Genomic DNA, 27,402 nt, shown 5'->3' with positions numbered 1-27,402 from the left:
AGAAGAAGGATGAGTACAACCCCAAGAACACCATCCCAACCGTGAAGTATGGAGGTGGAAACATCATTCTTTGGGGATGCTTTTCTGCAAAGGGGACAGGACGACTGCACCGTAATGAGGGGAGGATGGATGGGGCCATGTATCGCGAGATCTTGGCCAACAACCTCCTTCCCTCAGTAAGAGCATTGAAGATGGGTCGTGGCTGGGTCTTCCAGCATGACAACGACCCGAAACACACAGCCAGGGCAACTAAGGAGTGGCTCCGTAAGAAGCATCTCAAGGTCCTGGAGTGGCCTATCCAGTCTCCAGACCTAAACCCAATAGAAAATCTTTGGAGGGAGCTGAAAGTCCGTATTGCCCAGCGACAGCCCTGAAACCTGAAGGATCTGGAGAAGGTCTGTATGGAGGAGTGGGCCAAAATCCCTGCTGCAGTGTGTGCAAACCAGGTCAAGACCTACAGGAAACGTATGATCTCTGTAATTGCAAACAAAGGTTTCTGTACCAAATATTAAGTTCTGCTTTTCTGATGTATCAAATACTTATGTCATGCAATAAAATGCAAATTAATTACTTTAAAATCATACAATGTGATTTTCTGGATTTTTGTTTAAGATTCCGTCTCTCACAGTTGAAGTGTACCTATGATAAAAATTACAGACCTCAACTTGCTTTGTAAGTAGGAAAACCTGCAAAATCGGCAGTGTATCAAATACTTGTTCTCCCCACTGTATAGTGTATAGCAACGCAAACATGGTTTGGCTCTGACCTAATGTTTTGTTATTGTTATTTTTGTGTTTAGTATTATCTAGTGTTATTTTATGAGGCAAGCATTTCAAGCAGTGAAACTGTGGCTGTTACTATGGAGTCTTTCCACAAGAGAGGACTATTGTACCTAGATAAAACACTTCAAACTAGAGTCCTGCAGGGGTCAGTTTTTTAAAGCCGCCTCCACCCTGTGCCGGCCACATCAATTCCGAGGCCCATCTGACATCAGGACAGATTTTTCTCTGCAATCCGATCCACCCAAATAGTATTGTTCTGAGAGCCGATCCGTGATCCGCCAAATAACATACATTTATTTTATTGATTTTATGACAACAGAGTAGTAGGATTTAAGGCTATTCCCATTCCCTTCATGAATTAATTTGTCTGCATGTCAATTCAACATTTGGATAAAAGGAAACCATGCCATGAATTAAGAACCATAAGCCTATCTTCTTATTTTCACAATGCAATAACTCAAATCGCTTTGAAAAAAAGCCTTCTAATTAGCCCTCTTCTTACCTAATGAAAGCCTATAACTGACAGAACATAACAATACCTTTATATTCAATAGTGTTTAGATAATCAAATAGCTAATAGGCTATAGGCTGCAGATAGCCTAGATGTATTTAATAGGGGGCATTTGCATCTAAAAGGACCCATGAGCACCAACATATGAAGTTCATAGGAGCATGTCAAATAAAAGCTAAGAGTCTATATTTTTTTTAAATTAAGGCATATATAAATGTCCATCCTAAAAATGTTATATCAAGTTTGCTTATGAGTTATTGAGTGATTAAAACTCGTAATTCTGTTACCAAATCGGTTACAGAAAAATCTGTAACAGAATTACTGCAATTGATTTAGATACAATGGGAAATCATAGTAGTCATGGTCCCCTGTAGCTCAGTTGGTAGAGCATGGAGCTTGCAACGCCAGGGTTGTGGGTTCGTTTCCCACGGGGGGCCAGTATGAAAAATGTATGCACTCACTAACTGTAAGTCGCTCTGGATAAGAGCATCTGCTAAATGACTAAAATGTAGTCACAAACCACAGTTTGGTCACCTGCTACGGTTCTCCCTTCCACTGGCATACTGTTATGTTCAGCTCATAACTGTTTTCTTTCTCTTTCTGTCATCTGGTGGTCAAAGCAAGACTGTGATCTCTCTCTCTCTCTCTCTCTCTCTCTCTCTCTCTCTCTCTCTCTCTCTCTCTCTCTCTCTCTCTCTCTCTCTCTCTCTCTCTCTCTCTCTCTCTCTCTCTCTCTCTCTCTCTCTCTCTCTCTCTCTCTCTCTCTCTCTCTCTCAGCTCTTACTGACACCTACCCTGACACATACAGTGAGGGGAAAAAAGTATTTCATCCCCTGCTGATTTTGTACGTTTGCCCACTGACAAAGAAATGATCAGTCTATAATTTTAATGGTAGGTTTATTTGAACAGTGAGAGACAGAATAACAACAAAAAATTCAGAAAAACGCATGTCAAAAATGTTATACATTGATTTGCATTTTAATGAGGGAAATAAGTATTTGACCCCCTCTCAATCAGAAAGATTTCTGGCTCCCAGGTGTCTTTTATACAGGTAACGAGCTGAGATTAGGAGCACACTCTTAAAGGGAGTGCTCCTAATCTCAGTTTGTTACCTGTATAAAAGACACCTGTCCACAGAAGCAATCAATCAATCAGATTCCAAACTCTCCACCATGGCCAAGACCAAAGAGCTCTCCAAGGATGTCAGGGACAAGATTGTAGACCTACACAAGGCTGGAATGGGCTACAAGACCATCGCCACGCAGCTTAGTGAGAAGGTGACAACAGCTGGTGCGATTATTCGTAAATGGAAGAAACACAAAATAACTGTCAATCTCCCTCGGCCTGGGGCTCCATGCAAGATCTCACCTCGTGGAGTTGCAATGATCATGAGAACGGTGAGGAATCAGCCCAGAACTACACGGGAGGATCTTGTCAATGATCTCAAGGCAGCTGGGACCATAGTCACCAAGAAAACAATTGGTAAAACACTACGCCGTGAAGGACTGAAATCCTGCAGCGCCCGCAAGGTCCCCCTGCTCAAGAAAGCACATATACAGGGCCGTATGAAGTTTGCCAATGAACATCTGAATGATGGAGGAGAACTGGGTGAAAGTGTTGTGGTCAGATGAGACCAAAATCGAGCTCTTTGGCATCAACTCAACTCGCCGTGTTTGGAGGAGGAGGAATGCTGCCTATGACCCCAAGAACACCATCCCCACCGTCAAACATGGAGGTGGAAACATTATGCTTTGGGGGTGTTTTTCTGTTAAGGGGACAGGACAACTTCACCGCATCAAAGGGACGATGGACGGGGCCATGTACCGTCAAATCTTGGGTGATTTCCCTCAGCCAGGGCATTGAAAATGGGTCGTGGATGGATATTCCAGCATGACAATGACCCAAAACACACGGCCAAGGCAACAAAGGAGTGGCTCAAGAAGAAGCACATTAAGGTCCTGGAGTGGCCTAGCCAGTCTCCAGACCTTAATCCCATAGAAAATCTGTGGAGGGAGCTGAAGGTTCGAGTTGCCAAACGTCAGGCTCGAAACCTTAATGACTTGGAGAAGATCTGCAAATAGGTGTGGGACAAAATCCCTCCTGAGATGTGTGCAAACCTGGTGTCCAACTACAAGAAACGTCTGACCTCTGTGATTGCTAACAAGGGTTTTGCCACCAAGTACTAAGTCATGTTTTGCAGAGGGGTCAAATACTTATTTCCCTCATTAAAATGAAAAATCAATTTATAACATTTTTGACATGCGTTTTTCTGGATTTTTTTGTTGTTATTCTGTCTCTCACTGTTCAAATAAACCTACCATTAAAATTATAGACTGATAATGTCTTTGTCAGTGGGCAAACGTACAAAATCAGCAGGGGATCAAATACTTTTTTCCCTCACTGTACCACCTACCCTCTTTCCATTTACTGTAACAAGCATACTCCGAGACAGGACTTCCATGGATGTTATAAAGTAGTTGAAATTTGGTCAGTCTGCCCTGGCCGGATCAAATCTGTACAAATCAAAGATGTCTATGTTTCACAAGTTTGGACAGCACAGTACAGTAGAGCACAGTACAGTACAGAACAGTAAAGAAAAGTAGACTACTGTACAGTAGAGCACACTAGAGTAGAGTACAGTATAATGTACTGTACTGAACACTTACTGTACTGAACTCTACTCAACCGTGCTGTACTGTGATGTCCAAACTTGTGAAACATAGACGTCTATGATTGGTTCAGATATGGTCCGGTCCGGACCAACCAAATGTGGTATTTTCTGGTGGCGGACCTCATTAGAATAATAGTGTGAGGGACTCCCCTCCTATTTGAATGGTCTGTGGCCCACGTAAATCCTTTCCCGGTCAGAGGAATAAGGCAACCTCACAGAGAGTTAACACACACACACACACACACACAGGGAACTTTATTGCCGAACAGGGGTATGGAAATGGTCTGAAAGTACAGAGAAAGATAAATAATGAATACTATACATGTAATAACATGGATATAAGCAGTGCAACAGTGCAAAGTAATGAATAGAGTAATGACCACAATAGCTCAAGTAGTGATAACGATAAATAGAACAAAGGACTGTATAAATGTAAACATAAACATGTTACCTGAACATGCAACATAAATAACTCCGTAATAACATTACAGGGAATATATAATAGCAATGGCTACTAACAGTAATAGTAAACACACACAAATCTCAACCATAACAACAATAAACACTACTCACTTCTATCCACGCACTCCATGAACACACTGCTGTAAATCCACCTCTTATCTGTGCTGAAGGCAGGACCATCCGACTGGGTCCATTTATTTGGATGAAAGAGCATGCGTCGGGCCTGATTAGCCAGTGCAGGAACAGCTAATGTCCTTTGCCAACCAGAGGTTGCATGATCAGCTCATGTACGGAGTGTGGGGCAAGTGGGCACCAGCTGATTGTGGGCTGTGCTCTGAAGATATCTCCTCACATGAGAGCCAGACTCAGCAGAGCCAAACATAAACAATTGTGCACAAAAAAAACAGTAAATTAAAGTGTTCTGCAGCGCCCTCAGCAGGGGGAATTCTCTACACAGTGTGTAGAATAATGCCCACATATGCTAAAAAAGGATATTGCATATTTCTACCTTTGTGTGCCTATTCAGGATACATCTATATGAATAGAATGATATTCATATCCATAATTATGCATTTCTGTATAGTACAGATCAGAGAACCATGATGTAATTCCGTTACCGTAATTCCGTTACCGGATGTAAATCCACTTCACACCTACTGTAGTTCAATAATCAAAATATTTTTCAAACTTAAGGTGTCATGTCATAGTTGACACACCATTCTTTCTGCAGACATCTTTGAATCTCCTCCTTGTCCACAATGACTCCAAAATCCTTCCAAACCGGGGATTTCACTCGGACAGCACCTGTTTCCACGACCTGTTTATAATCTTTATTTTTATTTATCCTGTTACGTTAGCCATTTTCGCATAAGCAAGGAGTCAGGTAAAATAAACTTGGCTACTTATTGTCGCGTGGTGGAAGGGAACATAAGCTCTGCACGTGGACAGCACCACACAAATAGGCTCCCAGTAAACATATCCACATTATTGGCCCCATGTAGGCTGCCAACATTGGGCCAATGCACTTTTTCTATTTAATAGGAATGTATTTATTTATAATTTATTAATTACAATTCAATGCATAAATTGCATAATTTTCAAGCCTTAAAGGTACTTGGTTAATGTGATACATTGTATCAGTTTTTACTATCACACATATATTTTTTCAAGAGAAACTTATGATTCTCATATGTCACATGCATTTATTTAGGTATTTTTAAAGACTTCATCATTGTACAAGTTTTTTTTTTTTTTAATCGGCATCAAACTTTCACACAACAGAACACTTAGCTGCAATATGTTACTTTTTGGGCGACCCGACCAAAATAACATAGAAATGTGTGTTATAGATCTGTCATTCTCATTGAAAGCAAGTCTAAGAAGCGGTAGATCTGTTCTATGTGCACAATTTCTTTGTTTCCTATTCTTAGGTTTATTTTTTTGCGTCTTTTGGTTTTGTACACCAGCTTCAAACAGCTGAAAATACAATATTTTTGGTTATGGAAAATATATTTCACAGCAGTTTAGATGGTACAATGATTCTCTACACTATACTTGCTTATTTTGTACATAAAATGAAATTATGCAAACTATTAGAATTTTAGCAACCAGGAAATGGCAGAGCGATTTCTACATAGTGCATCTTTAAACTGGAATGACACTTAGTAATCACATAGCCTAATGGAATTCACAATACAATTCAACACAACAAGCTCCTGGGTTTGTAAAAAAATAAATATTATTTCGATCAGTGGCAAACCTAGGTCTTCAGAGGGACCAAAAATCTTCTGTTGTATAAAAAAATATATAATCTAGTAAATAACAGAAAACATAGTATCACTTAATGCGCCAGACATGATATCTTCTGTAGTCGGACCATTCTAGTTCTGGTGAATGAATGAATAAAACATTATGAATGAATCAAACACATCAAAGGTGACAGGCTCATGGTGCTGAAAGGTCAGCCACCGTAATACTTGTGCACTCCATGGCGCTGAAGGATAGCCAATTTTGGTCAAACACATAGACATGGCTGACACACAGGGGACAGCAGTCACACACAGTGTAACAGGGTTGGTTATGTTTCCACTTGCCTCTAAAGAAATGTGTATTTAATGTTCAAGCACTCTTATTGGTTGGTTCAATAAGGCGTGTTGTTATTGGCCCCGCTTGCAGATAGGGGGAGATCGCGAACGTTAGGTCTCCTCAGTATGAAAATGTGACGCAAGGGATTTTACCATCAATATCATTAAGCCCTGCAGAACTAACGTGCTGTTTCCTATTTAATCACAGATAATAAATAACGATCAACTGACTGGGGTGAATTCATTAAACTAAACATAACACAAGGAGAATACGATTAACATATGTTACACTGGTGCAGAGACTCGTCGTCTTGTCTTCGCTGGATGTCGCGTGGAGGGATCCGCGAGCCGGCTTCAAGAAGTACCATGGGTGCTAATGCACACCGGAGGCCTAGCATGTGCATATGAACTGTTTCGCGTTCCGCACGAGCGGAATGGGGGAAATATAATATACTTAACGACGCCAATTAACGTGAGGGCGACGCCACTTTTCGCCACACGGTGGCGACAGAGCTATTTATGAGAGCATTTTGTTACTTTTCTGTGTTAACATTTTTATTTAACTAGGCAAGTCAGTTAAGAACAAATTCTTATTTACAATGACGGCCTACACCAGCCAAACCCGGACGACGCTGGGCCAATTGTGCGCCGCCCTATGGGACTCCCAATCACGGCCGGTTGTGATACAGCCTGGAATCGACCCAGGGTGTCTGTAGTGACGCCTCAAGCACTGAGATGCAGTGCCTTAGACCGCTGCGCCACTCGATTCTGTGTCGATTCTTAGTCTTGTTAGAGACTGGTGCAGCTACCACTGAACTTTTATTTTGAGTGCATTATATTCAAGCTGATTTTATAAGTGTGTTGATATTGATATAGATTTTTATTTACTTAATTTTTTCCCCCCAAAAAAAATAATACATGGAGAGTTTTGGTTTTGGGAGAGGAGTTCTCATGTTTAACCCTTCACTGTCAGTGGGTAGGAGGGCAGCGATTTCTCCACTCACTTCCACACCTCTGGCCAGGTCAACTGCACAGGCAAGTGTGCGCCTTCCACATGATTTAGAGCTACCTCAACTCAGTGCATTTGAGCCAGTTTCACCTAGTCCTATGGATTTCCTGGCGGGCATTGTTAAGCAGATATTTTCACCTATGGAGTGACCTATTGCCTCTTGTTTAGAATCAAAGGTTATGGGAAATGGGGTGGGACTTCAGAAGGATGATAATGTTGGTGGTACCAAGGTTGGGGACAGCTTGTAGTCTAAATGTAGTGGTAAAAAATGATGTCAGGGAACCAGTGTGTTTTAGGGGGGATGGTTCAGAGAAATGCACAGTGTATGAGTAGGAGGAGTTCATGTTAGCCTACATGCAGAAGAAGGGCTATAGTGGGCAGGAGAGGTCAGATGAAGTTTTGGGCAAGCTGACTGGTCGGGCACAGGATGTGGTCAGAGTAAGCCTACGCAGTAACCCAGTTGACTTAAACCAGGGCCCTAGACCGGTTTTTGACATTTTGAAGCATCACTTTAGCGACACAATCAACTCTGACATGCCCCTAGCTGATGTTTATTCTACGTTGCCAATGGAAGGGGAGACCCCATTTGACTACTGGATTAGACTGAACAGGGCCATAGAGGTGGCAGAGGACTGTTTGAAGAGCCAGAACAAGGAGCTAGACAATCCGTCACGTGTTCTGACTGTCATGTTCATCAAGCACTGTCCGAACCCAGAGCTGTCATTCATATTCATGTGCAAACCATTGCATGAGTGGACGGCTGCGGAGGTCCAAGGCAGGCTGGAGGAGTACCAGAGGAAGTACTAGGCTCCACGTCCCTTGCGGCTGCCCCCACTGGTCACCACACTGACGCAGGAAGTGAGTAGGCCAGTGTCGGCTGTTGTAAACTGCCTGGACCCCTTGCCACAGCCCACAAATGGCTCATCCGAGGCATTGGATCGTGTGATTGCCATGCTTGAACGGGTCTTGGAGCAGAGGCCACAGCAACCTGTAGGCGGCTATGATAACCGTTTCCAGAGGAGGCCCAGGAGAAGGGAGAACTCATTTTTGCAATGCAAAGTGTGTGGGGACACAAATCACAGCACAATAGATCATTGTTATTCACACCACCTCTGCTTCCTCTGTTATGCAGCTGGGCACACACGTCAAGAATGTCCATGCGCTTCATCGGTAACTCCCTTCGCTCCATCAAACAGCAACACGGCTCAGTGGCAGGAAAACTAGCTGGCCCGCACGGGGTTAGGGGAAGTGCTGGGCCTTGTGAGGTGCCCCAATCAGATAGTGGTGTAGATTTGTGATGAAATTAAGTCAAACTAAAAAGTAATTATGCAGAATACACAGAGAGTGGTCCACAACAATGAACTTTTCTATACTAGTGTGTTACTGGGGGATGTTATAGAGGTGAGCGCTATGATTGAAAGCGGGTCTATGGCGTGCACATTGAGCTCAACGGTGGTGCCACGCCTTGAGAAAGCAGGTGTGCTTAAGAGTGGCTCCCTCAGTCCGACCGAAGTGGTGTTGGTTGGCTGCAGGGGTTGAAGACCAACCCTGTAGGTGTGTGCGAATTGAATCTGTCTGTGTATGGCAGCAGTGTCTCTGTCCCTATTCTAGTAGTGGATGGTCAACGTGATGAGCTCATCCTAGGCAGCAACGTGATTAAACACCTCATCAGGGAGCTGAAGACAACTGGTGACTTCTGGGAGAAGATGTCATCGTCTGAACACAATGGAGATGACAAACTGTTCTGTCTGCTCTGCTGGCTAATGTAGAGAGATGGAAAGGAACCGAAGTGCCAGAAAGAGTGGGCACGGTAAGGCTGAAGCGGGCAGTCACATTGGAGCCTATGCAGGAGCATTTGGTCTGGGGCCGGCTGTGTACCCTCAAAATGTATCCGCAGGCAGTGCTGTTGTTATTGAGCTTACGAGGGCACGCTCAAGACCGAAAAACATTCTAGTGGGGAGAACAGTAGCGACATTGTGGAGCGATGGCTGGGTCCCTGTCAAAGTTATCAATCCCTCACCAAAGCCAGTAACAGTGAGACGCAATGCCAAGATAGCGGACGTTTTTCCTTGCATGGCATTAGAGGACTTTGACACTGACTATATAGATGGGCCCACTGTGCCGCCAGTCTCCCTGGTGCAGCAGGTACACAAAATAGATGACAATCCAGACTTGGTAGTGCAGATAGCTTGACCATTGACAGTGACGTCAAACCGCACAGAGTGACAAGTGAAGTGTTTGCACGAGTTAGGGCTAGGTGACATTGAGTCCACTCAGATGTCGCAACAGTGTAAGGCCAAGCTAGTTCAGCTTATAGCCCGCTACGAGTATCTTCTCCCAGCACAAAACTAGATTTCGGGAAGGCTACTGTCCATCGCATCAGACTCAGTGACACCAAGCTTTCTAGGCTACCTTACAGTAGGCTCTCCCCTAACCATTATGACAAGCTCAGGCAGGCCTCGGATGAGATGGAAGAGCGAGAGATAAATCAGGGAATCCAGCAGTGAGTGTGCCTCCCCGCTCGTGCTGGTCTGGAAGAAGTCTGGCGATCTGAGACTGTGTACAGACTTCCGATGGCTCGATGCTCGCACCGTAAAGGATGCTCACCTTCTACCTCACCAAGCTGATGCTCTGGCGGCCCTGGGTGGCAATGCCTTCTTCTCTACAATGGATTTGACCTCAGGCTACTACAATGTGGAGGTGCATGAAGACGACAAGAAGTTTACAGCCTTCACTTCTCCTTTTGGTTTATATGAATATAACCATCTTCCACAAGGGCTTTGCAACATAGTCCAGCCACATTCATGAGGATGATGTTGAGCGTTTTTGGGGATCCAAATCTTTCTAGCCTTCTCTGTTACCTGGACGATGTGCTAGTTTTTGCCCCGACTGAAGAACTTGGATCCATTTTTGAGCGTCTCAAAGCCCATAATCTGAAATTGGCTCCAAAGAAATGCCATTTCATGAAGAGGTCAGTGCGGTTCTTGGGGCATGTCATCAGTGAAGGAGGTGTCGCCACAGACCCAGAAAAAGTGAAGGCTATTGCAGTGATGACAGAGGAGGATCTCATGGAGGATAACACGGACGTGCCCTCCCAGGGGAAGATTCGGTCCTTTCTCGGAATGATAGTCTATTACCAGCAGTTCATTGAGGGGTGCTCCACCATCGCTAAGCCGCTGCATGGGCTGACAACTGGGACGAAGGCACCACGCCATGTAAAAGGGCAAGAAGAGACAAGGAATACATAGGAAACTCACAGCAGCAAACTGGACTGGTGAGTGCAAACAGGCCTTCAGTCAGTTGAAACAAGCTCTCATCGATCAGGTTATGCTAGCCCACCCTGATTTTAGTAGACCTTTCTTGCTGTCTGTAGATGCATCTAGTAATGGCTTAGGTGCTGTCCTCTCCCAGGTGCCAGAGGATGGATCCGCGGCCAGACCCGTAGCATTCGCTAGCAAATCACTTACTTATGCACAGTCAAAGTATCCTGCCCATAAGTTATAGTTTTTTGCTTTACGCTGGGCTGTCTGTGAGAAGTTTAGTCAATGGCTAAGGGGCAAGCCTTTTACTGTATGGACAGACAACAACCTATTAACGTACATCCTGTCCAAGCCCAAATTGGACGCCTGTGAACAGAGATGGGTTGCTAAGCTCGTTCCATTCGAGTTTGACATCAAGTACATCCCCGGTCCCAAGAATGTCATTGCTGATGCACTCAGTAGACTGCCATGTGTGCAGCCGAGCGCTCTCCACCGCATCACAAGGTTTCCATACAAGGCGTTGCTGGAAGAAGCTGCGGGAGTACATGCTGAGAAGGTGCAAGATGTGTTCCGCTGGTCGAACCACTGCTCACCGTCAATTAAGGCAGATGCCTGTGAAACTGTCATGAACTGTCAAACTACCTCCTATCCCTCTCCTGGTTCTCTGTCAAAGGAAGTGGTGTCAGCAGTCCTGAAGTCACAAGGGGAGGCTGGTCTACAGAACTGTGCGCTGCTACTGCCTCAGCTCACTCAGTCACTAGTGCCATCCCGTGATGACCTGATATCAAAGCAGCGTCAGGATGACGCACTACGTCGACAGGGGCCGGTGACCTTCTAGGAGGAACCAATCGAGGCTCTGCGGATTCTGAAGACCTGGGAGAAGCTCACTCTGAAAATGGGTGTACTATATCGTGTTACCAAAAGTTCACTGTCAAAGAAGAAGACATACCAGTATGTAGTACCCACCTCCATGAGGGCGACAGTCTTGAAGGGTGTACACGATGAAGCCGGTCATCAGGGGTAACAGCGGACGTTGTACCTGACGAGACGGAGGTTCTTCTGGCAAGGTCTGGAGTCTGATTTGAGAGAGTACGTCAAGAGCTGCAAGGGGTGTGTGTTCAGTAAGGCCCCGAGCCAGAGTCCAGAGCTCCATTAGAGAACATCAACACGACTGAGCCCCTCGAGTTGGTGTGTGTGGACTTCTGGTCTGCTGAAGACTCCAACAACAAGTCCTTGGATGTTCTGGTCGTCACTGACCATTTTACTAAGATGGCCCATGCCTTCTTGTGTCCGAACCATTCAGCTAAAGCAGTGGCCCTTCAGCTGTGGAACAACATCTTCTGTGTGTATGGTTTTCCTCGTCGTATCCATTCCGACCAAGGGGCCAACTTTGAAAGTAAATAGATTGCTGAGTTGTTTTGTGCTGCAGGAGTCCAGAAGTCGCACATGACTCCTTACCATCCGATGTGGAGCGGGGGAGTCGAAAGGTTCAACAGAACGCGGGGAAACATGATCAGGGCCTTACCTACGAGAGCGAAGCACAGGTGGCCCCAGAAGCTGAAGTTGTTGACCTTCGCCTATAACTGTACAGTCCATGAAACCACGGGCCAAGCCCCTTTCCAGTTGATGTTTGGGAGAACCCCACGTCTGCCTGTTGACATGATGTTTGGTACCGTGCTGCAAGACTCAGAGGTTGTAGACTATGACGGGTACATCAAGTCCCTGACGAGAGACCTGAGGGAGGCCATGGAGACGGTACAGGTGTCAGAAACCAAACAGCTGAAGAGGCATGCAGGTCTCTACAACAGGAAGATAAGAGGAGCTCCTGTGGAGGTCAGTGATCGGGTGCTGCTGGCGAATAAGGGTGAACGTGGAAAGAGGAAGCTGGCTGATCATTGGGAGAACAAACCTCTATATTGTTACGGAGAAGAATAGTGACATCCACATCGTCAAGATACAGAACATGTCGACCAGCCAGGAGAAAACAGTCCACTGTAATCTGATGATGCCTGTAAACTTCTTGCCTCTCCCGGACACTGCCTTGGAGACACCTAATACGGGAGACAGTGAGGATCAGAGGGAGGAGATGGAGGCCTCATCCATGAACGATATACCAGAAATGGACATGGGTGAGATGACTAGTGTAGGGTATCAGAGCAGACCTCTGGTGGAACACAGTCAGAGCCCTCTGAAGAAGATGCCCCAGATGTGCTGGAAGATGGGTCACTGGCGAGGGACCCTCAGAACTCATCACATTCTGAAGATGCCGCTGGTAGCACAAGCTCCAGCAACAGTTACAGAACCCTTGACCTTGACTATCCGCCGACTGTGGGCAGTGACCCACCAATGGTGGTTGTAGTTGAACAGGTTAACCGTAATGATAACTCAGATAGGCCTGTCAGGTCAGGGGCTGGTCGTGAAACACCCAGTGAGACTCATAGAGACTATGCAGACACAGAGGGTTTTTCATACAGAGTTCATTAGAATACCTGCACGGGTGTAGGATTAGAATCCAAGTTGGCCTGTAGATTTCAAGGTCTTTAGCCCATTTTTTGTTTTACTTTCAAGAGGCCCTATGGAGGTAATGGGTCAGAGGTCAAGTAGGCCAAGGTTTTTCTGTCTGAGGTTCTTATTGTCACAGAGTGTACTGAACATGTAACAGGCATGTTTTCCTACGGGGTCTTTAAATTCCCCTAATTCTCTTTAGAGAATAGTCTTTGCGCTGGAATATTTGGTGACATATATATTGCAAGGTATTGCATACCTCATTTTGTTTTTATTATTTCTTTATAGTATTCAAGTGGAATTCAGCAGGGGAGAATGTAACAGGGTTGGTTATGTTTCCACTTGCCTCTAAAGAAATGTGTATTTAATGTTCAAGCACTTTTATTGGTTGGTTCAATTCCGATGAAAATAAGGCGTGTTGTTATTGGCCGCGCTTGCAGATAGGGAGATCGCAAACGTTAGGTCTCCCCAGTATGAAAATGTGATGCAAGGGATTCTACCATCGACAGCCATCAACATCATTAAGCCCTGCACAACTAACATGCCGTTTCCTATTTAATCACAGATAATAAATAACGATCAACTGGGACCACTGACTGGGGTGATTTCTTTAAACTAAACACAACGCAAAGAGAGTATGATTAACATCTGTTACAACAGCATCAAATAATGTTAAAGATTAAGCATCCCATTCACTCCAGTAGGCCCCATGAAATCATACCAATACAAAAGCATTTAATTAACAAACCAGCTATTACTTCCCATTGCAAATATATTTTATCACGTTCATCACACTAGCCCATGATCTAAAGTTGAATTGCAACAATGTTTCACAGTCATTATTTTCAAAGAGATAGCTAACAGCAAGTAATCTGCAACAAAAAACAGTGCCACTCACCAGATTATGATAATTTGTAAAAAAAAGTTTGAAAGTTAGTCTTGAAATAGGTGATGCTAACAACTTAGCAACAACATCCACCTTGAAGTTGATAACAGCTGCTGCAGCCGCCATCGCCATTGTCACACTACTACAACACAAGCTAGTTAACGTTACTAGTGTTACATGCTGACCACACTGGCCACGTTGCTTGCGCTGCAAAATAAATGTACACATAAATGTTATTCAATAATTACAGCCAAACTGCTCTCATGCATCAATGAGCGCCTGCGTAGCCTGGAGCTAAAATAGAACTTGGTTCTATTTATTACCATTGATGCGCTGCAAGTCCCACCTCTCCCATCTTGGTTTTTAGGAGCATATACCCACGTGGGTGATTGAAAGATGAACTGAGGTCCACACTCCAGTCCAGTTGTTGGTGGTAATGTAGCTTAAAGTTGGTTGCCAACCTCCATATAAAGTCCACAGAAGAAGAAGAAGACCAGAAACTAAATACGTTTCCCCATTAATCTGTGGATTAATTGTCGGAGTAGAGAACACATTATTTTGTGTGACTCAAAATGGGTCGATATTCTCCCAGAAAATAGTACCTTGTAGATTTCAAGGTAAAATAACAACAAAATGTTTATATCCCAGGACAAATTAGCTAGCAACAGCAAGCTAGCTAGCTGAATGTCCATGAATGTTTCATATGTGTTTCGACCTGTCACCAAATTAATATAGTTGGTTCAGAATTCGTTTTGATATTTCAACCTGCGTGTCCCGGATCGCGTCTGGTGTGGATGGACAAAATCAGCATGCGTGCCCGGTGTAGTCAGCATGTTAGCGTGGGAAAACTACTGCTTGTGACACTGATCATGTTCTCTTGCACGCTCTTACATTCTTACATTTTACAATTTTGTAATTTAGCAGACGCTCTTATACAGAGTGACTTGCAGTAGTGAGTGCATACATTATTGTATGCACTCAGGTTTTATGGTAGACTACAACCTATTAGTGTATTGCCGCCACCTACTGTATTGGCTGTTTATCAGCCTGCTATTCTGTATTATGAATTCATTACCTCTTGCGCTCTGACTAGTGAGGTGTCTAGGCCTTGGAGAAAAAAATACGGTCCCACTCAAGTCAAAATGTGATTGGTTCATTCCACTGTCACTCTAAAATTCTGCTCTAATACAGTTGAATGGCAGAGGCCTTCTGCCTAGCCAATGGCTGGCTGAGCTAGCTAGATTTTTCTGATTGGATAATTTTTTATATTCTGTATTAACCCTTCTCTTTCCAACACAAACTGAAGAGATGAAATCAGAAAATTATTACAATTATTGTAAAGATGAAATAGCAATTAAAACGTAATTAGATTTTTTTTTAAAGGGATTTATACATTTTTATAAATCCTTAGGCATTCTCTGATGGCCTAGAAGGCCCTGATGGTTCCCCACTGATCTTTATTTAAAATGTTTTAAAATGTCAACAGGATGTTTTCCATATGGGGGTGTCTGACCACCACCCCAATCCGAGAAAAGTGCATCAAAATCGGCCTTCCGTGAGGCAGGAGTCGGTCCCTGGTTCTCCTGGTGTCAACCGGATGTTTTCCATATGGGGGTGTCTGACCACCACCCCAATCCGAGAAAAGTGCATCAAAATCGGCCTTCCGTGAGGCAGGAGTCGGTCCCTGGTTCTCCTGGTGTCAACCGGATGTTTTCCATATGGGGGTGTCTGACCACCACCCCAATCCGAGAAAAGTGCATCAAAATCGGCCTTCCGTGAGGCAGGAGTCGGTCCCTGGTTCTCCTGGTGTCAACCGGATGTTTTCCATATGGGGGTGTCTGACCACCACCCCAATCCGAGAAAAGTGCATTAAAATGTTTGATTGGCCACCCCAGTGGCCCCCCACAGAAATTCTGAGATCTGATAGGTCGTCTCTGAATATATTGCTAATTTTGACCAAGACTGATCAATCTCACCGGAAAAATCATCCACACGAGCGAAACAGCACCCCTCTGTCTTAGTATGTGTAGCCCATGTATCTGATGCTGTCTGGCCAAAAACAGTATGACATGTCATATCTTTTTGGCCAGACAGTGTCATATCATGGGCTACAGATACTAACACAGAGGGGCGCTGTTTGCCTCGCTCGGATGCTTTCTCCGGTGAAATAGATTCAGCCTGAACGTGCGCAGGGAACCTACTTAACCTACTTTTGAAATGATTTGTTTGGCAATCAGATTAAAACATAATGACTGGTTGTGTTCATGACACATTAAATGGTAATACATTTTTATAGTTAAATTACATGTCTTTACTAAAACTCGCGTGCACACATAGGAGGTCCCATAAAAAAAATGGAGACCCGGTGCCTCCAGAGTGACGCAGCGGTCTAAGGCACTGATCAGTGCTAGAGGCGTCATTACTGATCCCGGGCTATGTCGCAGCCGGCCGTGACCGTGAGACGCATGAGGCGGCGCACAGTTGGCCCAGCATCGTCCGGGTTAGGGGAGGGTTTGGCCGGCTGGGATGTCCTTGTCACATCACGCTCTAGCGACTCCTTGTGGCGGCCGGGCGCATGCATGTGTTTCCTCCAACACATTGGTGCAGCTGGCTTCTGGGTTAAGCGAGCAGTGTTCAAGAAGCAGTGCGGCTTGGCGGGGTCGTGTTTCGGAGGATGCATGCCTCTCCCGAGTCCGCACGGGAGTTGCCGCGATGGGACAAGACTGTAACTACCAATTGGGGAGAAAAAGGGGTAACAAAAAAAATATTTAACAAATAAACAGAGACCCCTGAATGTCACGGTATAATTCGGACCTTGAATGCAAACACTGTAACATTATTTTTGTAATTGATTTATTTTAACAGGGAAACCTAAGCTGAAGCATTTAATGCATTGATAATCATAATTATATTGAAAAAATCCACCTTGCATCGATTAAGGTTCAACATTTTATGGCCCCCCTAAACTTGGTCTGTGCCCCACGTTGGCCACCCCATTCTAAATGTTCTGGCCATGCCACTGCCCATAATATAGGGTGCATCCCAAATGGCACCCAATTCACTATGTTGTGTACTACCTTTGACCAGGGCCCAGAGGGCTTTGGTCAAATGTAGTGCACTATACATTACTATAAATGATTAAATGTATCCCTTCTTTCTTTGTATTATACCAGAGGCCTACGACCCAAGCCGAGTGGAGAAAGTGTAGAGAGACTGAGACGCCCGTCATCTTTCTCCATCAGAGGTTTAGCTCCCTCCAACACTGTGACCTGGCTGCCCACTAGAATGCCTTCATCTCATCCCAACACAGAAATGGCCTTCTTCTCCGACAAGAGCATTGTGTACCCCCTCACCCTCGGCATCGCTGAGTACTAAGAGTACCAAGTGTTCCACTGCCAAAAGGGAGGTGTTCCCCCACCTAGGGGCAGCTTCCAACTAACCCCCCTCCTCCCCTTCACCTCTCCTCAACCCATCCTCTACTTGGATGCGGCCCAAATGCCACCCTACTTCCTATGTAGTGCACGACTTTTGACCAGGGCCCTTTTTGACCAGAGCCCAGAAAGTAGTGCACTACATAGGGAATAGGGTGCCATTTCGGACTGAATTCCTAGTTTTCTTGTAGCGGCTTGTCCTTTCTCCTTTCTTATTCTACGTTCCCAGATGCTTTTCATTGGTAGACATTATGCAAAAATAATGTCGATAGTGAATACAGTTAGTAGACTCTGTTCACACGCTGTATGATTCTGTTTGTTTATGGGCGAGTTGTTTAGATATAAATGTAAGTACTTATGTTTTACACAACAAGTAGCAACAACATAGGGAGAATATTTGCATCATCAAAGCTGTTCTGTTACAATCAGAGTCGATTACACCAAAATAGTTACATTTTATTGTTATTATGGAGAGTTGAGAATAAATATATTATATTGGACATCAATGTCTTTGGCTCGAGAACTGTTTTCATTTTCAGATTAATAGATCAATCAATCAGTCTATTATTATTTTGATACACTGTGGCCTGTCCGTCTCGTCGCTTTCCCGCACACTGAAATCATAACCCATAAAGCTCTTCTATGAAGAGTCACTCTATACCTACCTATGTGGCATAATGGTAAATCAGTGATATGTATTCTGAGGCATTGGTTCTACATTATGGGGGGAAGGGAGTTGCCTAGCCTGAGTGTCAGTCTGTTTGTGCTATCATGTCAACTCCTTGTCACTCATTGGGTTGCAGGGTTGGGGTCAATTCCATTTAAATTCCAGTCTATTCAGAAAGTAAACCAAATTCCAATTCCAAGTTTTCCTAATTGAAAATAATTTCAGTGTACTTCCTGAATTGACTGGAATTGAAATGGAATTGACCCCAACCCTGTTGGATTGACAATGAGCATTGGAGTTGTCAAGAACACAAACAAATCTAGGACCAGGCTAGGAGTTGCCGTCTGTATTTAGATGTATAGGCTGGATCAGGATATATAAGACCATTCTGGGTAGTTAACTTAAATGTAAAAATTCTGGTGTATAGCTCTATTTCCCAGGTAATTTCAGGAAGCAATAATGGCATGGAGTGTGCCAGTTTGAGTTGTTAACAAGAATTATATGGACAAGATAGAGCAATATTGTCATACAAACAGCTGTGGTTTAGTCAGTGGAGCTGGGAACCATTGTCAGGAATCTCGTTGTATACGTCCAAAATGGCACCCTATTCCCTATATAGTGCAATACTTTTGACCAGAGCCCCATGGGCCCTGGTCAAAAGTAGTGCACAAAATAGTCAATGGGGTGCCATTTGGGATGTCACATTTTAACAAGTCATCATTTGAATCTTCTAAATGGAAATGTGTCAGAGTATACTGGGTGTGGGCGGGTGCTTATTTCATAGAAAATATCAGTGGCCATACTTGTGTATCATATGAAGAGACTACGACCCTATCTGAAATGGCACTCTATTCACTATATAGTGCACTACTTTTGACCAGGGCCTATAGGGCTCTGGTCAAAAGTAGTGCAAAATATACGGAATATGGTGCCATTTTAGACGCAGCCTACATTTCACTGAATATTTATTTTTGTTATCATTGAATTGTTAATCAGTTTGCATAATGTACAAAATAAAGTATATTTTAAATATTTTAAGAGATATTTTGTATTTAACCAATATATTTTATTTCTGCATACTTTGATCACAAGTTGAAAGTATCATAATGTCTGTACAGTACCATAATGATAGTATATAATTTTCTAGTGCAAAAAAAATAAGACAAAAAGATTGACATAAAGGATGACCTTACAAACAAAGCGGTCTGCAGTGTGCCTTGATCACACGGTTGTTCTGTTTAGTGACAAGAGGAGGATTTATCTTCTTTCTGAGTCTTGACTTGATGGGGAATTCTGATTGTGCCATGAGTTCCTATTTGTAGTGCATTTTCACATGCTGTCAGAAAAAAAGTTGAACATTTGATGTTGGGCGCTCTTTATTATATTTAATACATCGATCCATCTCAGCTGTGTTCTTATGTTTATGGCAGCTGTGACATGCGGTGTTGTGGTCAATTCCATTTTAATCCAGGAACCTAATGCTCAATGCTGCTGTATAGGAAAAATGTGGAATTACAATCGTAGTTTCAGTTCACTTCCGGAATTGACCCCAACCCTGCTGACCTGTCTTATTTTGGTCTTTGTATGTCTTCCAAGCCAAATCACGTACTGTTGTTTTGTTGCTGATTCATAGCAACACGTTTAAAAATAAAAAATCCATTATTTTATTCATGCAACTTAACATTTCTTTCTTTCTACATTGAGCGACTTTTGAGTTTTAGACAGCTGTCAATGATACAAGGTTAGGGAAGGGTGTATAATGCATTGATAAAGGCACACATTAATGTTGTTTTCCTATTTGTCGAAGGTGAATACATCTACTGTTCAATCACATAGTTTTATAACGTATACTGTAATGTAGCATTATTGCGGTTGTAGTATTTAATTGACTTAGAACTTTGTCTTAGCTACGCTTAATGTTTCTGACCAACATATTTAAATTTTTTGAATAATCATGTCATCTAAGGCAATTGTGTGCATTACGTTATACTTAAGGCAATGCCAAATAATTACTAATTGCACACTGTTTCATCATTTTAGGTTTTACAAACAACTTATTCTGGTTCTGCCACTTCTTATGCCTGAAATGTAGCAATGTTGACTGCATACTTACATAGTGACTGGCCTTCACTTTCTTTTCTCTGCCTGGGTCAATCAAAAATCAGGAGAACAGTGCAGTTAGTCCAACATAATACAGACTTCCTAAAATGCACAAACTCTCAAACAAAACAACTATAGGCAGAGCAAGAGAATTCAGTAGTTTGTTGATCTATTGAGTCCATTGATAAATATAATTGATCAATATCACATGAAAAGCAACCAGGTGGATAGATTACCCACAGTTGTTGCTGGCCTCAGTCTTAAGAAGTAAACTGCCCCTCGAACACGCCACTAAAATGTCCATTACAGAGCATAGCTAGGCCCAATGAATTGGCATGCCAGATGAAGCTGGAACTTAGTGTCATTTGACGTTTTGTACTGCAGGTTATGTGCAACATGAATAATTATGCACACTTGTAATATTTTGTATTTTCATATGAGATTTAATTAAGTGCTTTTTGTACTCACTGACATGTTTTTTTCTTTCTTACATGAAATGCAAGAGAGAGGAGGATTATTTTTTTTTTGCATACAGTATATTTGCATTTGGTACTCTCCAGTAGTCAAACGAACCAATGGGCAACCATTACCTTTCATAATTTTATTTACGAAACTAGTATTTAAATGCTATTTTTTGAGTAAAATCAAAAGGAAAATCATTTGTTTATTTTATTTTAGTTGAAGGCATACCTTTACCTTTGTATTGATGAATATAAGCATAATACATAGTCATATGATTGTGCTACTGTTGTATGACACTGCTGTCTGATTCATAAATAAACTCCTTGCATGAAGGTTGTCTTTGTGATCAATCAGACATTTTTGTTCTAGAGTGTTAGTTCAGATACTGTATCGTGATGTCATACTCTTCTTCATTATGATCTAAAAGGTTAAACTGATTCTAGATCAGCACTCCTACTCTGAGAGCCTTTGAGGACACAGGCCCTGATCAGGGACTGTGGATGACACGTCAGTGAATTGGAATGGGGTCTGAGTCTGCATCCCAAATTGCACCCTATTCCCCATATAGTACACTACTTTTGACCAGGGCCTATAGAGTCCTGTAGTGCATTATGTAGAGAAAAGGGATGAGTATGGGGTGTGGCACATTCCAAGCCCCTGTCTCTGAACGGAGAGCTAGGGGCAACTGTCTGTCTGTCTGACTGACAAGATTCTTTAATTCCCCAGCATCAAGAGGGGATTAACAGATGTGCTGTACAATAATCAGGTAGTGTTGTGTTTTCTTACTGACTGCAGCCCTGGACAGGCTGCAGTGATGGAATTTAAGCAGCTGAGCTAGTCGAAGAGATTTAAAGATTGTCTTATGTCAGATAGTGTAACGACTAGGACTGTCAATTAGGGACCAATGTCGCATACTGTAGGAGTTGCAACACTTCCTTCAGCATCTAATGATTGCATCTTACAACTCACTAAACTGGTTTTATCCAATAACTACTGTGTCTTTGAGTCAGACTTTTTCCTTTAAATTCGGTGTGTAGCCATGGGCTCCCCCTTTGCCCCCAACTATGCGAACCTGTATGTGGGACAATTTGAGGAAGCACTCATTTACAAAACAGAGACACACCACCTACTTTCAAAAATCCTCCTATGGAAGAGATACATAGATTATGTATTTGTGCTCTGGGAAGGAAGTCAGCAGGAACTAAATTAATTCCTAACTCTGCTAAACGAGAGCTCTGAATATCTCAGATTCACCATGCAGACTGATGAAAGAAAAATAAACTACCAGGACTTATGGATCAACAAAGAGAATGATGCATTACACACAGACTTATGCACAAAGCCCACAGACCACAATACCCTGCTATGTGCGGATAGTATGCATCCCCTTCCCCTCAAGAATGGTCTACCATATAGCCAGTTATGAAGGGTTAAACGCATCTGTGGCCAGTCAGATTTTGACAGCAATGCTAAGTAAATGACAGATAAATTCAAAATGAGAGGCTACAAGGATAAAAGTATTGATGCTGCAATGATGAAAATATCCCAAAAGCCAAGAGAGGAATTGCTAAAAACTAAACCAAAGAAGAAAAACAACGTGTTCGGAGAAAAGTGTTCGGAGAAAATGAAAGCAATCCTGAAAAAGCACTGGCATATTCTGCAATCAGACAAAAAAATTGAACACCTCTTCAAGGAACCCCAACATGTGGTCTATAAGCGTGGTCGCAATATTGGGGATAGCTTAGTGAGCTCTGACCTGACCCCTGAGCCCACTCAGACACTCTTGACACCCATTCCAAACGGGAACTACAATAGCAATGCAATAGCACTGTGCACATGACACCCACATACAGGTAGAAAAATCCCTGTTAGGGGTATCATGTCATAAATAACATTCATTTTTCTAAACTAATCCAGTTCGATTTTTTGTACCCGTTACTGAAATGGTTGTTTCACTTTAAATAGCTTAGGTATTTTCCTCACAATGTTCCTAACCCTGGCTGTCATTCTGAATGCAGGTTGCGGGTGAATACAAATTCCAACTGTTGGATATCCTAACTCTGGCTGGATTCTGATAGGAATTACATGTCACTTGGCAAGCCAGCAAAATGTGATTTGCAATTAGGGTTGCAAAATTCTAGTAACTCTCCCAGGTATACAGGCTATATCAGGCCTCGATGTAACTTTCCCAAAATCCCCAGGGTTTCCAGAAATCCCGGTTGGAAGATTCCTGGAAACAGGAGGGAATAAGCAGGAAATCTGGAATCTTTCAACCAGGATTTCTGGGAATTTGGGGAAAGTTACTGGAATTTTGCAACCCTACTTGCAGGCCTGATGTGGCCTGTAAACCATGAGGTTCAGGCCACTGTATTCTGATAAAATTAGGGCTCGAGATATGTAATGTATTGTCTTAAAGAGTTACATTTTAATGATAACAATCGCCTAGGAACTCCCTTGGTGAAGGTCACAGGACTGAAAACGAACGAATTGGACAACCATGTCTCTGTCACTAATAAATACAGAAATGGGTGGTAACTCTACAATTCACTCGAAAAGGCAAGGTACACTGGGAAATTATATATACTATGTAAGAAAGGTACTATCTGAGGTATGAACTGGGGTACAATTATGTACCAATATAACTAAAGTTACAAAGGACGTACCTTACAGGGTACCACCCCAGGGTTTATACTATTTTAGGAACAAATCTAAACCCTTTTTTTCTGAGAGTGTACTACTTACTAGTATGCAGTCAATAGGCTACATATGTATTATAAGTCTCCATGCACACTGACAAACACCATTCTCTCTGACACACACACACACACACACACACACACACACACACACACACACACACACACACACACACACACACACACACACACACACACACACACACACACACACACACACACACCTTATCTATTGTAGTCTAGTCTTCACAGAAGGATTTCCAAACAACATCCTCCGCAGGACATCCATGGCCATAGGAGAGTGTCACCACCACTGTGGTATTCCCTGTGTGGGTTCAAGAAATCTGCAGGCTTCCAGTCGGTAAGTTGGCCAGGTGCCAACTACTGCTCTGTGTTCAAACCTCAGCTGTGTACACACACAATGTCTAAGGAAGGCAAACATGTCTCAGATGGGCTCCCGTGCAAAGTCAACAATATTCATGTAGTCAGTGTATAATACTTTATTTCATGCCAGTTATCCACATGATCCTCATTACTGCACTGTCAAGATTATTTGTTGTTTCAACGTATTATTTCCCGTTGCATGGCCTTTTTCAAGCTCTATCAACTTAACATGTCAAGATGTCTTAACTTACACCAAATTTACTTTGACTAATAGAAGATAGTTAAGTGAACTTCACCATTTTTCAGTATAACTCACTATTCATAGTCCAGAGCCGCCGGGAAAACGTGTGGCGAGACAGCATTTGCCCCAGTACTTTTCAATCTGGTGTGGAGGTGCCACACCACTTTCAAAGCAGCAGCACCGAACGTGTTTACCAGACATATTCATTATTTCACATCATAGAAAAACCTTTGCAACGGAAAAGAAAAAGCAGGCGTTTCTTATTGGACAAGTTGAGATAGTATGTCCATATCACAGGAGGTTGGTGGCACCTTAATTGGGGAGGACGGGCTTGTGGTAATGGCTGGAGCGAAATAGGTGGAATGGTATCAAACACATGGTTTCCATGGTTTCTATGTGTTTGATGCCATTCCAATAACGACGTTCCAGCTATTATTATGAGCCGTCCTCCCCTCAGCAGCCTCCACTGCTCCATATAGTACTTCCCCCAATTTCAGCCCGTTTGCCTCTGTTTTGTTTAAGGAATACAACCCTGTCCCTGGGATTTCACGCTTACTGCGACAGGTGGATTCACCTGTCAGTCACAGTGGTCTCCTAGCTACAACCTACAGAGCCTTATCAACCACGCCTCTCAACAACTTGCACCAGCACCTCATTGTTTGACTCTGCACTCTGTGCTTGGTTTCTTTCTTCGCTGACGCTCCTCTCCGGTCTGTGGAATCTGACTTTGTGGTTGTGATATCTAGTGTAAACCCTCCTCTCCTACCTACCTGCAACGTTGCCTGCCTCATGAGAGAGCGAACACACATTTTCATGGAAAACAAGGTATATATATATATACATTACTGGTCAAAAGTTTTAGAACACCTACTCATTCAAGGGTTTTTCTTTATCTTTACTATTTTCTACATTATAGAATAATAGTGAAGACATCAAAACTATGAAATAACACATATGGAATCATGTAGTAACCAAAAAAGTGTTAAACAAATCAAAATATAGCCACCCTTTGCCTTGATGACAGCTTTGCACATTCTTGGCATTCTCTCAACCAGCTTCACCTGGAATGCCTTTCCAACTGTCTTGAAGGAGTTCCCACATATGCTTAGCACTTGTTGGCTGCTTTTCCTTCACTCTGCGGTCCGACTCATTCCAAACCATCTCAATTTGGTTGAGGTCGGGGGATTGTGGAGGCCAGGTCATCTGATGCAGCACTCCATCACTCTCCTTCTTGGTAAAATAGCCCTTACACAGCCCTTACACTGTTGAAAAACAGCAGCAGAGGTAACTCTGGGTCTTCCTTTCCTGTGGCAGTCCTCAGGAAAGGGCGGCAGGTAGCTTAGTGGGTAAGAGCGTTGTGCCAGTAACCGAAAGGTCGCTGGTTCTAATCCCCGAGCCGACTAGGTGAAAAATCTGTCGATGTGCCCTTGAGCAAGGCACTTAACCCTAATTGCTCCTGTAAGTCGCTCTGGATAAGAGCGTCTGCTAAATGACCAAAAGTTTCATCATAGCACTTGATGGTTTTTGCGACTGCACTTGAAGAAACTTTCAAAGTTCTTGAAATGTTCCGGATTGACTGACCTTCATGTCTTAAAGTAATGATGGACTGTCGTTTCTGTTTGCTTATTTGAGCTATTCTTGCCATAATATGGACTTGGTATTTTACCAAATAGGGCTATCTTCTGTATACCCCCCTACCTTGTCACAACACAACTGATTGGCTCAAAAGCATTAAGAAGGAAAGAAATTCCACAAATTAACTTTGAACAAGGCACGCCTGTTAATTTAAATGCATTCCAGGTGACTACCTCATGAAGCTGGTTGAGAGAATGCCAAGAGTGTGCAAAGCTGTCATCAAAGCAAAGGGTGGTTATTTGAAGAATCTCAAATCTCAAATATATTTTGATTCGTTTAAACCCTTTTTGGTTACTACATGATTCCATAGGTGTTATTTCATAGTTTTGATGTCTTCACTATTATTCTACAATGTAGAAAATAGTACAAATATAGAAAAGTCCTGGAATGAGTTGTGTCCAAACTTTTGACTGGTACTGTATATATATATATATATAAAATAAGTGGAAATGTACAAATTATCCAATGGATTATGACAATTTTATGGTAAAAAAAGTGGATGTGCAAAAACATAAGTTTGCACCCCTTATTTTTTTTTGTTCCATGGCTCAGGTGGCCAAGTTGAGACAAGGCTGTTTGGCTCATCTCAGTCACGAAGAGGAATATTTTTGCAGTTGTTTCTGATTGAAAAACAATGCCAGGCTGGTTAGTGGTAACGTTCAAATAAAACCCAACCCTGAAACGAAACATAGGCTGAAAATAATTATGATGTCACATCATAGGAAAAGACAAAGGGCATTTCTACTGGTGTGGGCGTTTAAAGACAAGTTGTAATTAATGGATTACATAAATTGGAAATGAAAAAATTATAAGAATAGGCTCCTAAACCAACAGTCGTTTCCATTCATACAAGATGTCGGGTAAATTGCCACAGTAGATTTGCCGTGGTAAGCGAGGAAATACTTTATTTCAGTTGTAAGGAATGATTGTCCAATATATAAATCACCCTTAGTCTACTAAAAAAGCAGGATCAATTTGTTGAAATGATAATACCCACCAGAGGGTAAAATATTATTGAAAAATGTTGGCAGCAATCAGGACTTAAAGATAACATCGACATCCGCTTTAAGGAGGGGTAAATCTGTGGCCAGTGATGGTTGCAATTGAGATCAGCTGTGCGGGTGATATTAGCGCGTATTGATGGTTTAAGGAGAGATTACCTTGTGTTAGTACACTGACCAGTGTTCTGTAGAGGAAGGCAGAGGCCTTTTATCAATTACAGTGCCTTCAGAGTATTCATACCCTATGACTTATTCCAGATTTTGTTGTGTAACAGCCTGAATTCAAAATTGATTAAATGGGGGGGGTCTTGCCACAGATTTTCAAACAGATTTAAGTCAAAACTGTAACTCGGCCACTCAGGAACATTCACTGTCTTCTTGGTAAGCAACTCCAGTGTAGATTTGGCCTTGTGTTTTAGGTTATTACCCTGCTGAAAGGTGAATTAATCTCCAAGTGTCTGATGGAAAGCAGACTGGACCAGGTTTTCCTCTAAGATTTTGTCTGTGCTTAGCTCCATTCTGTTTCTTTTTTATCCTGAAAAACTCCCCAGTCCTTAACAATTACAAGCATACCCATGACATGATGCAGCCACCACTATGCTTGAAAATATGGAG

At 42.8% G+C, this 27,402-nt stretch overlaps 1 protein-coding gene across 1 annotated transcript in view; it reads left to right on the top strand.

Moving 5' to 3' along the window:
- Positions 1 to 18,427, top strand: part of LOC121581290 (junctional protein associated with coronary artery disease-like) — a 43,283-nt gene extending 24,856 nt beyond the window's left edge. Inside the window, exon 4 of the mRNA XM_041896811.2 lies at positions 17,344 to 18,427. Within this exon, the coding sequence (XP_041752745.2) occupies positions 17,344 to 17,378 (35 nt within the window). The 3' untranslated portion in view covers positions 17,379 to 18,427. The remainder of the gene's footprint in view (positions 1 to 17,343) is intronic.
- The last annotated feature ends 8,975 nt before the right edge of the window (positions 18,428 to 27,402 follow it).

This window comes from Coregonus clupeaformis, chromosome 14 (assembly GCF_020615455.1).
Source record: "Coregonus clupeaformis isolate EN_2021a chromosome 14, ASM2061545v1, whole genome shotgun sequence".
Taxonomy (NCBI): domain Eukaryota; kingdom Metazoa; phylum Chordata; class Actinopteri; order Salmoniformes; family Salmonidae; genus Coregonus; species Coregonus clupeaformis.
This window is presented reverse-complemented; position numbering and strand designations above follow the sequence as displayed.